At 39.5% G+C, this 13,492-nt stretch overlaps 1 protein-coding gene across 3 annotated transcripts in view; it reads left to right on the forward strand.

The window, feature by feature from the left end:
• The window catches only part of LOC139946571 (uncharacterized), a 169,023-nt gene that overhangs the window by 95,656 nt on the left and 59,875 nt on the right, over window positions 1-13,492 (forward strand). For all 3 annotated transcript variants that reach the window (XM_071944284.1, XM_071944269.1, XM_071944276.1), the window contains exon 8: window positions 11,744-11,865. In XM_071944284.1, coding sequence (XP_071800385.1) covers window positions 11,744-11,865 — 122 coding nt within the window. The remainder of the gene's footprint in view (window positions 1-11,743; window positions 11,866-13,492) is intronic.

Genomic DNA, 13,492 nt, shown 5'->3' on the forward strand with positions numbered 1-13,492 from the left:
ATGGTGTTTATAGGCAGCTATCCAAGGAGGAGAGAACCCCTCAGATTAACCCTATGTGCCAGATTTCTCCTTGAATCTAGGCAATACCTGACCAAAACTTAAACAAATGTATAATCAAAACTTAAACAAATGTATAATCAATCCAATGAGTACATAGTATCGACTGTTAAGCCACTGAATCAATGTATGTAAAATGCTGTCTTTTTTGTTAACCAACGTGCCTAATTGGTGTTCCACCAGATAACAGTTGTCTAACTTTTACATAACTTATATATATCGGCTTTTATTAAGCCACTGAATCGATATGTAAAATGCTGGTGTGGAGTATAGTTTCGCGGTCCCATAAACCAACGTGCCTAATTGGTGTTCCACCAGATAACAGTTGTTTATATTTAACATAATTTATATATCGGCTTTTATTAAGCCACTGAATCGATATGTAAAATACTGCATTCTTTTCACAGAGTATGGTTTTGCAGTCCCACAAACCAACGTGCCTAATTGGTGTTCCACCAGATAACAGTTGTTTAACTTTTACTCTCGTGTCTCTGACCATGACTGACCCAATTCCCGTCACCCCTATAGAAAGCCTCTTTCTGTAGAAAAAAAAAATCAGTCGGAAATACAAACCCGAACGGCAATGAACAAAGTTAATGAAGTAAAAGTTCTCCGTTCTTCTTTCCTCCCCCTAAAAAAGCCAAAGGCAACTTTATAGCGTGGCAGGTCATTAATGTCTCTGATTTGGTTCTCAAATTGCCCGATGAGATAGCAATATTTTGATAATGTCTTGGGGGAGGGAGGGAGGGAGGATGGGGTTGGATAGGAAATAGTGGGGAAACCAAATGCACCAGGACAACATATTCACATTTATATTTTCAGCAAAGGGGTAGTAACTTCTGGAGGTTAATAATTCAGGTTGTGTATGCAATGGGGATACAATGTAACTGTTCAGTAGATATTTGTAGTTTGAGTCTCTGAAAAGACCTTAATTATCGCATAGAATTTTGATTCCCCTTCATTCAAATGGATGTGGCCAAACTGAGGCTTGCAGGGGAAATAGTCACCCCCACCCCTCCCTTCATTTGTACTATGAAAGCTACTAGTCAGTACTGGGTATGGACAATTGGAATTGTGATGAAAACAGATGGCCTTTCTTGAGGCATGTAATTTCTAAGATGATCACCTTATTCCTTTCTCTCTTTTTTCCATCAAATATTTACTAATGCAATGTCTGCCTGTGTGTGACTGTAGGCAGATTATACATTTGCATACACCACAGCATGCAGGTGAGGTGTCTGGTTATCTTCATTCAGTTTTAGAGACACTAGAAACTGTTTGTTAATTACTCAAAATTATTGTTAGCATAAAAACTTTCTTAGTAACTAGCATTGTAGAGCTGTTGATAGTATAAAACATGGTGAGAAACAACTAGCTCTGAAGTAACGTGGTTTTTGAGAAAGAGGTAATTTCTCACTAAAACATTAAATGTCTTCAGGCCTCAAGCCTTTTATAAGGCATCTTAAAGCACAAAAATGTGTGCAACAAGGGTGTTTTTCTATTCTTTCATTATTCTCTTGCAACCTCGATGTCCAACTGAGTCCAAATTTTCACAGGGCCTGTTTATTATTTTATGCATTTGTTAGGTGGCCGAAATGAGAATACTTGTCTTTGACAATTATTACCAAAGGTGTCCAGTGCCTTTAGATTTTTATAATTAAGTGTTGACGTCTGTGAGTGCATTCACAGGAAAAAGATTGCAAGATGTACCAGCTCGTTTTGGAACAGCGCTTCGTGATCAATCAGAAAGTGAATTCATCAGAAGTGTATCCATGCATGAATCTATTGTCTTCGCTATTACAGTGAGTGCCCCAGGTGGTGATAATCCAAGGTTATCGGGGCGTTTCTCATTGTTGGCAAAAACTCAACAGTGCGTCAAAAATCTCTTTTCGCAGAAACACATATTTTGCAATCAAAATCCCCGGGAGAGTTGAGATGACACAATTTTGCAATTATCTTGATCAAGGTCACTCTAGATTAGTTTTGTTAATTAGTCAGAACAATCTATGGCGGTGTCGATCCAGTGGTATTGTTACGTTGTCATGGAACAAAAAGAAAAGGACACCCTGCAACTAGTTGATTGATGGGGAAACAAAACCCTTTCTGCCGCACCATAAACACTCGCAAACTGGTGAACCACCTTCTTAGGTGTCCTCCAGGGCTAGATTTCACAAAGCAAATCAATTCACCGAAGGACAATTTGTCAGTATTACCATAGTGATTTGTATTGTGACATCACATTTTTACTTAGCACGTACAATCAATTATGCAGTTAAGATCACTCTTAAATCGGCCCCATGTCCTAGCCATCATAAATGGTGCTTCCATTGATTCACAGCAAGTAAGCTGTTCCAATTACGTTGATTTATAACTTTTTTCATATGTACAGTAATAATGAACAAACTAGTGTCAGGCTAGGTGCAATGATGCATGCAATGATGCATGCACAAAAAAATCACCGGTTATGGGATTAACTTGAGCCGGATGCTTAAAACAGTTCTTGTGCTTTCATTCCATTAGTCAGATCGCGCTAATTCTGAGATTGTTAAAAGGTTTGTAAGCCACCGGCAACCTTTTGCGCTCACCGAGGGAAATGAAAACCCACTCAGGTAGAAATCATGCAATTTACCTCTGAAGCACGGTGTGGCAGCCGGTTGCATAAAAGCGTGCCTGCATTTATTTATGTATCCAAAAGCACATACCCCCTCGGGTAATAACCCCTCTGCCAGCGAACCTTGCCATCATCTAAACTAAATGAGTTTTACGACGCTTCTGTGCGCGCCGACAAAAGAAAAAAGTGGCTATGCTCTGCCTTTTTTTCTTTCTGGCGAGACAAAGAAAAGTGCAATGAAGACCTTTGCTGCTCAATTGAAGCTGTCATCAGTCTTTGTGGTCAGTCTCTTGCTGCTCGATTTTCATTGTGGTTTTGGAGAGGTTGACTCTTTGTTGTACTCGTCTATGTTATGATTCAGAAAAGAGGGTTTTAAAGAGAAGGCGTCACAGTTGTAAGAAAAAATTCCAGAAGATCCAAAAGAGAGTCTAGGAATTTTGTGTGATTTAATTCTTAAAGTTTTAAAGTTTAAAGAGAAGGCGTCACAGTTGAAAGCAAAAAGTCCAGAAGATTCAAAAGAGGATTTACTTCCTTATGTTTCAGCGTCATTAGTCGTCAAGTTTTTTTAGGGGAAAAAAGGTGAAATCACAGGTTAAGATTTTTGGGAGTGTCACATAAATCATAAACATGCTACATGGTATAATTTTTGTTTCACTGAGACAAAAATTATTCTTGTGATTTTTTTAAAACTCATTTCTCATGAACTACAGCACCATCAGCAAGTAATATTTTAAAGGAAGCTTTTTACCATCAATATCTGTACCGTGTAAATTTAATGTACATCTGTGGACGTTTGTGTTTTGTGGTTTACAAAAAGTACCCAAACCCTCGTCCTCTGTTGAACTCACTATGCAATCTGAGAAATCAGCCATGCAACTTCTCATAAGCGAATCAATATTAGTTCATGTCTGAAACTGTGGAATTTAAAACAACATCAAAATTGCTGTCTGGCAATGCAATTATTTACAAATTATTCCTTTCAAGCATTGTATGAGATCGTGTTAAAAACACTGACAAAAGTTTGTCAATGTTCAGACTATTTAAAGGCACTGGACACTATTGGTAATTTTCAAAGACTAGCCTTCACAGTTGGTGTATCTCAACATATGCATAACATAACAAACCTGTGAAAATTTGAGCTCAATCGGTCATCAAAGTTGCTAGATAATAATGAAAGAAGAAAACACCCTTGTCACACGAAGTTGTGTGCGTTTAGATGGTTGATTTCAAGACCTCAGGTTCTAAACTTGAGGTCTCGAAATCAAATTCGTGGAAAATTACTTCTTTCTCCAAAAACTATGGCAATTCAGAGGAAGCCGTTTCTCACAATGTTTTATACCACCAACCTCTCCCCATTACTCGTCACCAAGAAAGGTTTTATGCTAATAATTATTTTGAGTAATTACCAATAGTGTCCACTGCCTTTAATTGTCACATTTTTTATAACAGCACTCCTAGGCCCTCTATAATTGTATAGCTCATGCGATGAACAAAACTTCAATGCTCCAACCACCCAACGGAGCTTGTCGTGGACCTGTATGCTTCGTTTTTGAAAGTGCAATGGCACCGAGGCATCTTCTCCTTGGTAAAGGGCACCCTATGAGGAAATTGTAACTTTCTACTGGATTATTTCAAGGGCACCAAAGCAATGACCAGGGGGCATGGAGGCAATCGCCTTCATTGCCTATGTGAAGTATCAGGCCTGTTGTCAGTACATCAAAGAGTATTGGCTGTCGGCGGCCCGCTGGAAAAAAGTACACCGAGGTTCATACGATCTGTATTAGCCAATAATCCATCACAGGTTTCTAGTCAAACTCTAACCAAGTTTCCTCCGTCCACCCAATAAACTGCAATTAAAGATGACATCTCAAAGCCCACTTTGTATCGCAGAAAGCCTCCTCAAGCGTGGAGTCAATTTTTAATAGTTGTTTGAGAACACGTTTTTTTTGTTTTTTTTCGGAAAGGAGATTGGGAATAAAAAACGCTGGAGACAATTTAACACCTGAGAGGATCGTGCTTAGATTGCAGTTTCTTTTTGGTCGGGGACCGATAGCGGGGGGCCGGGGATATCACCGGCTGACTCTTTTCTGGCTGATTGAATGCACCGGCTTGAGAGACTCTGTTTAACATGAAACTATTACAGCTGTGTTTGATTAGGATATTCACCTCTTTGCATTGGCCGCTTCGGATTCAGGGTTCGGAACGTGAAGTCGCATTAATGACTTATGGTGCATGGCGGCTGGTAGTGATTGTGCAATTAGCAGGTTTAATTGTTTGGTTGCATCTCGGGTGTCAGAATTATTCTGTGGAGTGAGAGGGAAATAAATGATGCAACAAAAGCAATTATTTTATGGGCAATTTGAAGTCATGTGCTGGTTTTGATGTAATTAGCAGTTGCTGTATGGTTTATCACATTGTGTAAGGAGGAAGTTGTACACAGAACAAAGAGAATTAAATGCGTCAGAAATTGCAAAACAATTTCTTTGGAGACCACTCTTAATAAAAAAACCTCCATTTACCAGGAGCTAAAAAAATACGAAAAACCAGTGTTATACAAACCAAATAAACTACACTAATTGTATTATAGATCAAACCTGACAATGTGTGAATGCATCCCACACTTTACAACACAGAAGTTTCAAGCTGACTTAGTTAGCAGAGAATGGTAACTTTTCCGTCTGCTGTTCAAATTCTTCTTTCGCACTCAGGAAATCTTGGGAAGGGAGCAAAAAGGAAAAACTTTCCCCTTTACCTGACTAAACTACCTGACTATTTGGTCGATTTCTATCCCTCGAGGTGAACAAATGGAGGGGGGGGGGTGTGGAAAGTACATAATGCCCTCAGAAGCAGGACCGTAAAATCGGTCCCTGCAGGCTAATGACATCTAAATAATACAAAAAAGTATGCATCTGAACATTTCATAAGATAAGGATCGCAACAATTGGGTTACAGTCGACTAAAAGTGTTAACCCCTTAAGACCTGTCTGTCAGTGGCTGCGGTGTCATTGTACCCAGACTAACCATATTGGAATTTGAAATTCTCAGATAGCGGCAGTCAACATACAGACAGATACACAAGACTAGGGAGAGAGAGAAAGTTTGTGGTCATTGAACCATTTGAGTTGAGACTAATCGGACACCGCATCTTATCTATATAGTGTCGATCTAGAGTCATAGTCGTCACATCAGAGAGAGAGAGAGTCTAGGAGGAAGAAGGTTTCATAGATATGTAGGAATCGAGATCAAGATTTCACACAGGATAATTGGTACTTCCTTAGAAGTGAGTTGAGGAGTATTGAGTGTTCTGGGAATATTTGAACAAACTTGTCTGGACGTTCTGTGCAGGATCCTTGGGTTTAAAAGTATTGGACACCTTTGGTAATTGTCAAAGACTAGTATTCTCACTTGGTGTATCCCAACATATGCATAAAATCACAAATCTGGTAAATTTGGACTCAGTTGGTCATCGAAGTAAGTTGCGAGAGAATAATGAACGAAAAAATATCTTTGTTTTGCAATTAATTATGGTGCTTTTAGATGCCTAATAAAATACTTCAGGCCTGAAGTTTTTAATAATTGAGTGAGAAATTACATTTTGCTCAAAAACTACGTTACTTCAGACAAAGCCAATCAACAGCTCTCCGTTGCTTGTCAACAATAAAAATATTATGCTAGGAATTATTTTGAGTAGTTACCAATAGGGTCCAGTGCCTTTAATAAGTGAGTTAAGGAGTAATGAGTGTTCTTGGAATGTTTTAACAAACTTATGCGGACAATCTGTTCAAGTTTCTTGGGATTTTAAAGGAAACTTGTTAGTGATTTTATTGGTATTCATAGAATACTGGAGTTGTGTCAATTGGGGTAGAAAATCAATACAAAGAGGCCGATGTCTTTCTTGCATTGGCAATTAAGATTCTTAAAAGTGATCGGGTGTTGAGCTTACTTGACATGTTTTACAGTCTTGGCTTTGTAATGCTAATCATCCATTGTTCAAATAGAATACAATTCTTAATCACTTCCTGGTGGTAACGAAAGGCTTTACTGCGTCTCTGCGCGGTAATATTTTTAAAAAGGATGAGGGTCTTGAATCAGGGAATTACACAATAACCCCTGGGAAAAAAGGAGATTTCAATCATGACTTCCAGTACCCTTTGTCCCTGTTTGTACGGGGAAATGAAGCTGTAGTGCAATTGAAACATAACAGCATGAGTGCATGCTCAGGGTAACACTTCAGCCGCTGTTTACCTCAAACGCTGTTTACCTCAAACGTATACAGATCCAAACGTCTGCCGATCCAAACAAATTATTACAATGTATCGTTGTAATAAAGGAAGTCAAAGAGTCAAACTTATTTAACCTTCCAATTAAATGTTTCATAGTTCATTTTTGTACGGCCATTGGTTATAAAAGCTGAGATTAATTGCATGCAGCCGAAATCAGAGTTATGTTTTCTTGAGCAAACCTTAGCTGGAATTTGGGCATTGCATGGTGAGATAACAATGTATATTTGTTACTTTGTGGTTTTTACAGATACAATGATGTGTGTTAGCACTGTATACTCTCCTGAGTCTTGTGAAATAAATCACAGGCATATTACTCGGGTTGGATACAAACCAACTAGACCAAAGAGATTGCCCGGTCGCTAGAGGCAGTTCGAATCCTATGTTTTTGGCAGCGACTATTGCAACGATATAATAGATGTTAAAATTGTATCAGGGATAAAGAGTAATAATTTTGGTTTTTACCCATACACCGATTTGAGTTTTTGCACTGTGTACTCAGTTCTTTCCAGAGTCCTGTGAAAAAAAATCACAGGCAATGTATATAAAACCATGTGTGCTTGCTGGGTAAATAATGTTATTGTTTTGAGAACTTGTCTTGATTTATGTTCTACTACCTCTGAGTAGATTTTCAGAAACCGGGAGACTTATCAGCGGGTGCGAAAAGAACTACTCCTTTGTATCTACTACCTGGGCGGAAATTAGAAAATCGGACTACTGCTTTTGCTTTAGTGGATCGAGGGGACTTCTTGTTGGTCTCAACGTTTAGACTAGCTGTCGGCAGGAGTGACCGATGGTGTAACCACAATCAAATATACATAAGAAAACCTTATGAATACAGAGCACTAAAAACAAAACGTTAAGCACAAATAGACCCCAGTTGATTGTGTAGGTTTTGTGTAACCTTGATTTCAACATTGTCCTGGGGCCAATTTCATAGAGCTGCTTAAGCAAAATTTTTTGCTTAAGCATGAAAATAGCTCGCTTATATTACACATGTTACTGGCCGAAATTTCCTGCCATATACATTGCTTAAGACTAGTATTAAGCTGTTGTTTACTTAGCATTACAATTGAGTGGAGTCTTGGCTGGTAATCTGATTTTACTAACCAATGAATTTTTTGCTTAAGCACAAATTTTTGCTTAAGCAGCTCTATGAAATTGGGCCCTGTTGAATCGTGCTATTAAATAGTTTCTCTCCAATGCCTGTTCAAATTCACCGACAAGGTTCACTGTCCGGTTGTATAATAAACCTTCCCAATGTATAAGAACTTCCTCACAGTATCAAATAATTTTTTCCGCTTGGCTAGGCGACAGCATTAGTTAGGGTTTGAGGCAGGTTTTTTTTTTCTTCTTCTTCTTCTTCGTCTATGAAAGCGGGACATCTGCGTAATAAAGCACACAGACAGTGTGCTCTGATCACACAGCCTTAAAATACGTGCGTTTAATTTGATTGTATTTATTACATCTTGATTGCACAACTTGTGTGTAACCAGGTGACACCTGAGTTGAACTGACAAAGACAGGTTCGCTATCCTCACAGGCAAATCAATCAACTCCCAAGCTTTTTGTTCCATTCAGAAAGATTCAGTTTATGGATTTTTATCCCCAATTCCCCCCTCCCCCATATCTTTCTTTGGAGTTCATATTAATAATAATAATATAATAAATATAGTGCACGTATCTACCAAACAAGGTACTCAAGGCGCTGAGTATATACAAACTTTCAGAAAGATAGGTAATTGCAGTAAAGAATTCTGAGACCCAATTATGTAGCACCTTATAAGGGTTTACAAGGTGCTAGGCGCATACAGCAGCCACAGCCAGGAACACCGGGGCGAACCTCTTCTCTTTTCGATAAGTGCACTGGTTTTTTTACATGCGTTTCACAACACATGGGACCAATGGCTTTACATCCCATCCGAAGGCAAAGCAATGGTTGAGTGTCTTGCTTTTAAAAGGACACAAGTGTCACGGCTGGGGATTCAAACCCAGTTTTGAATGAAATCTGGGCCCAATTTTATGGTTCTGCTTACCGTAAGCAAATAAACCGCGCTTACGGAAGCAGGGAATTTGGCACTTAGGTCAAGCAGATTTCACGGGTCATGGGATCATTTCTAGAGATGGACAAAATCTCTCCTTTTTTTTTCTCTCAAAAACTTGACGACTACTTAGGCTAAAATTTCTACAGGTAAATTATATCACATAGATCTTCATTCAAGGGGGGTGGGGGGGGGGGGTTATGGATTCATGTCATGGCCAAAAATATTATCTACAAATGGTACCAAACCCCCTTTAGACTCCTCTTAACAACATCCTTGGCATCAGCCACAACCGCCAGCCCAGACACAGTCACACTCCTGGGCCCACTTTCATAGAGCTGCTAAGCACCAAATTTTGCTTAGAATGAAATTTTTGTCGTGATAACAACACGATTATCAACCAAATTTCCATGTGATTTTCAGGATAAGCAAACAACAGCTGAATACCAGCAACAACCAATATGCAACAAGTAGAAATTTGTTTTTATCAAGGAAGAAGTTTCATACTAAGCAAATTTTTGTGCTTAGCAGCTGGATGAAATTTGGCCCTGGAATTGAGACTCATCAGACACTCAATCGGATACCTGCTCTTCACAGAAAAAGCATAGATTGTTGTGTTTACAACGGAACACTGACTAGAATAATGATATTTGATAGTGGTCTCTTATTTGTGAAAGCAAATCCCCCGAAAGCTCTGAAATAATAGGGTCTGTCTGAACGGATATATCAAACATATTAGTTACCGAGATTGCCAGTCACACTCGCCCGACAAGCATGGTAGATTACATATTCTGGTCACAATCTTCCTTTATCATGGTATTTACGATTTTTTCTTAGATGAGTAAAATCATATTGGGATGTGTATCCCCTTATTTTCTTGGAACAGAGCCGGTTATTTTGATATTTCGTAAAAAAGGAATAATGACAGAGGTTAGATAGAGGTTTCATGGATACTAAGTTGCTAGCCAGTCATTGTCATGCATCCATCTTTGATTCCTCCCATTCAAAGCCCTGGGCTCGATTTCACAAAGCACTAAAGATCCATATTGAGATGAGTTGACAAAATCTCCATGGTGATTTGTTTAGTGACATTAAGATTAGGGTTGGCAGACTTGGATTTCTTGTGTTTTCCTTTTTTCTTTTCCCTTCTCAATGATTAAACAAATATTAGACCTTTATCATATTGCCGCTCCCTTGCAAGGTTTTACCCAGGATTTAGTAAAAAGGCGTAAAAATTTGCTTGAAAATTAAACTTGGGTGTCCAAATCGTTCACTTACATTGTATTTGACAGTCATAGAGTTATATATAAGAACTAGAGGGCGCACTGGCCTAAATTATGCGCCCCGGCATGCGCACAGGTGGCCATTTTCTAAGTTGACAAAACAAGCATATCACAGCATGTGTTTGTGTGGCCATTTTGTAAGTTGACAAAACAGCATCACGTAGCGTTCAATGAACAAAAACTCCAACGTTTACTTCGTATTCTCTGCGCGAACAAAATGGCGCGCGTGTCTCCTTGCAGTCCCGTCACGTTTGTGCAAGTAGCATCACCAGTGCGCCCTATAGTTCTTATATATAACTCTTATGTGACAGTTAAAATGGGGTGTCAAAAAAACACCCAGACACCCCTCTGGCTAGCTCTCTGCTCCCTGCAGTTTTCCTGTACCAAGTAGCATTTATTAATACTGATTTCCATAATAACCAATAAAGAGACAGACTAATTTCCCTTAAGCCATGATAACCACATCATGATGATAGAGACACCCACCCTAAACCCTAGAGAACGTGATGGCTTTTCTATGGGTACAACACCCTCACTTGATCGTTGAGAGAAAAGCCAGTATAGCTGCACCATTCAAAAGTCCCCACCCCTAAACTCTAGAGGCCACTCTGGTCTTCTTGATAGAAAAGGCAAGATAGCTTCTCTAAGATACAGCCCCACCCCTACCCCTAGAGAATGTGTTGGCTTCTTTATGGGTACAACACCCTCACTTAATCGTTGAGATAAAAGCCAATATAGCTGCACCATTCAAAAGTCTCCACCCCTAAACTCTAGAGGCCATTCTGGTCTTCTTGAGAGAAAAGGCAAGATAGCTTCTCTAAGATACAGCCCCACCCCTATCCCTAGAGAATGTGTTGGCTTCTTTATGGGTACAACACCCTCACTTAATCGTTGAGATAAAAGCCAATATAGCTGCACCATTCAAAAGTCTCCACCCCTAAACTCTAGAGGCCATTCTGGTCTTCTTGAGAGAAAAGGCAAGATAGCTTCTCTAAGATACAACCCCACCCCTACCCCTAGAGAATGTGTTGGCTTCTTTATGGGTACAACACCCTCACTTAATCGTTGAGATAAAAGCCAATATAGCTGCACCATTCAAAAGTCTCCACCCCTAAACTCTAGAGGCCATTCTGGTCTTCTTGAGAGAAAAGGCAAGATAGCTTCTCTAAGATACAACCCCACCCCTATCCCTAGAGAATGTGTTGGCTTCTTTATGGGTACAACACCCTCACTTAATCGTTGAGATAAAAGCCAATATAGCTGCACCATTCAAAAGTCTCCACCCCTACCCCTAGAGACAACTTTGGTTTCATTGAAAGAAAATGCAAGATAGCTCCACCCCTATCCCTAGAGAGGAACATTATTCCAAGGTAAATTTGATGGCTTCTCTATGGGTACAACACCCTCACTTAATCAAATTGGCTTTGACTAAAACCCTGCATTCTCTCTCACTTGCTCCCCTTGTCACAGAGGACTTGTCGGCGGGCGTTAAGGTGATTGATTTCGGTAACGCAATCCACTGCGTCTACGATGAGCTGTCGCTCTACTACGATGACTTTGAGCTGCAGACGTTACTGTATCGCGCACCGGAGGTAAGTCAAAAGGCTTTTTTCCCTTTAACAAGGGCTTTGAAACAGTGACTGTGTTTAGGATGTGCTCACTGAGTGGTAATAAGATCATGGAACAGGCCGAGGAGCGGAGGTGAGAAGAAGCTGGATAGGCAGTGAGGGTGATCGGCAAGACTCGCTATGGATTAAAGTATTAAGTGGACCAAAGGCTCCATGCTCTTTTTACATGAGCTGGAGTTACTTTCATGATGGAGGACTTGCTCGGGATGAGAAAGACCAATCAAAGAAATTTTACATATAGTGCCTGCAGGCTCTATGCTTAATGCTGTTAAAGGCACTGGACACTATTGGTAATTACTGACAAATAACTGTTAGCATAAAAAGTTACTTGGTAATGAGCAATGGAGAGCTGTTGATATTGTAATACATTGTGAGAAACAGCTCCCTTTGAAGTAACATAGTTTTTGAGAAATGGGTAATTTTTCACTCAAATAGGCTTGAGGCCTTTTACAAGGCATCTGAAAGCACCTTTCTTTCCCTATTCTCTTGCACTTTTGGTGACCAATCGCGCTCAAAGTTTCACAGGTGTGTTATTTTCAAGCATATGTTGGGATTTACCGAATGAAAAGACTGTTCTTTGACAATTACAGAAGGTGTCCAGTGCCTTTAAGGATTGCTGATAAGTAGACTTCAGCGTTGCGGCCCACAAGTTGACCTGAGGAAACATTGTAAAAAGTCAACATGTAAGCTATAGAAATACCAGGGTTAACAAAACTATTCATTCACACTACATAACCAATTCCCAGGAAATGAAACCCCACAAAATTCCTGGGGAAGTTTAACCCCACGGTCATGTCTCACTTGATGCAGTATGATTGGGAAATGTAAACACTCGTCATGCTAACCCGGTGTTATCTAAGTACCAAGGACAGGTAGCTATTTTCAGGTAATTTCCCAGAGTTAACAAAATAAGTGTGAAAAAGACTGACCAATTTTTCTCAAGAAGTTCCCTTGAAATGTGTATAGTGTAAAAGGAGCTACAGTAAAACCAGTAATGGTAACTTGTTAAAAATCTAATAGATGTTAACAGTTAAATCCTTACTTTCACACTTAAAGGGACATAGACAGGATTCAAACCCACTTAAATTTTAATCTGTTTAACCTGTTTGAATTTGAGTCTCAAATCCTCGATTCCAAGATTGAATTATGAGTATTGACTGTCGAGACTCGGGTTAGATTCCGAGTCTTGGGTCAGATTCAAAACCAGTTCCAACAAAAACCTGGAACTCACCCTCACTTCACCCCAACATTGGACGCTACACACGTAATGCACAATACCACCCTGTGTCTGGCACTACCCTAGGATCATACAGATGTCGTCTAGAAATGATTTATATGGACCTCAATTCCAAGGGCTAGCATTATTAAGTTGCTAGGATCCGTCTGTTTATTTAATGCACCCCACCCCCTTGTGGCATTATGATCATCCAGTTTAGAAAATTCTTTATGATAAAGTGAGAGTTTGCAGCAGATGACTAGACACTTGAAGAACCTCATGGACAAGGTCCATTAGAGTATCGAAGGGTCAATGGAGGTACCAAATGAGCAAATTCATTTAAAGGTATGATGCATGATCAACCAATCTTATTAA

Source organism: Asterias amurensis, chromosome 1, assembly GCF_032118995.1.
Source record: "Asterias amurensis chromosome 1, ASM3211899v1".
Lineage (NCBI taxonomy): Eukaryota > Metazoa > Echinodermata > Asteroidea > Forcipulatida > Asteriidae > Asterias > Asterias amurensis.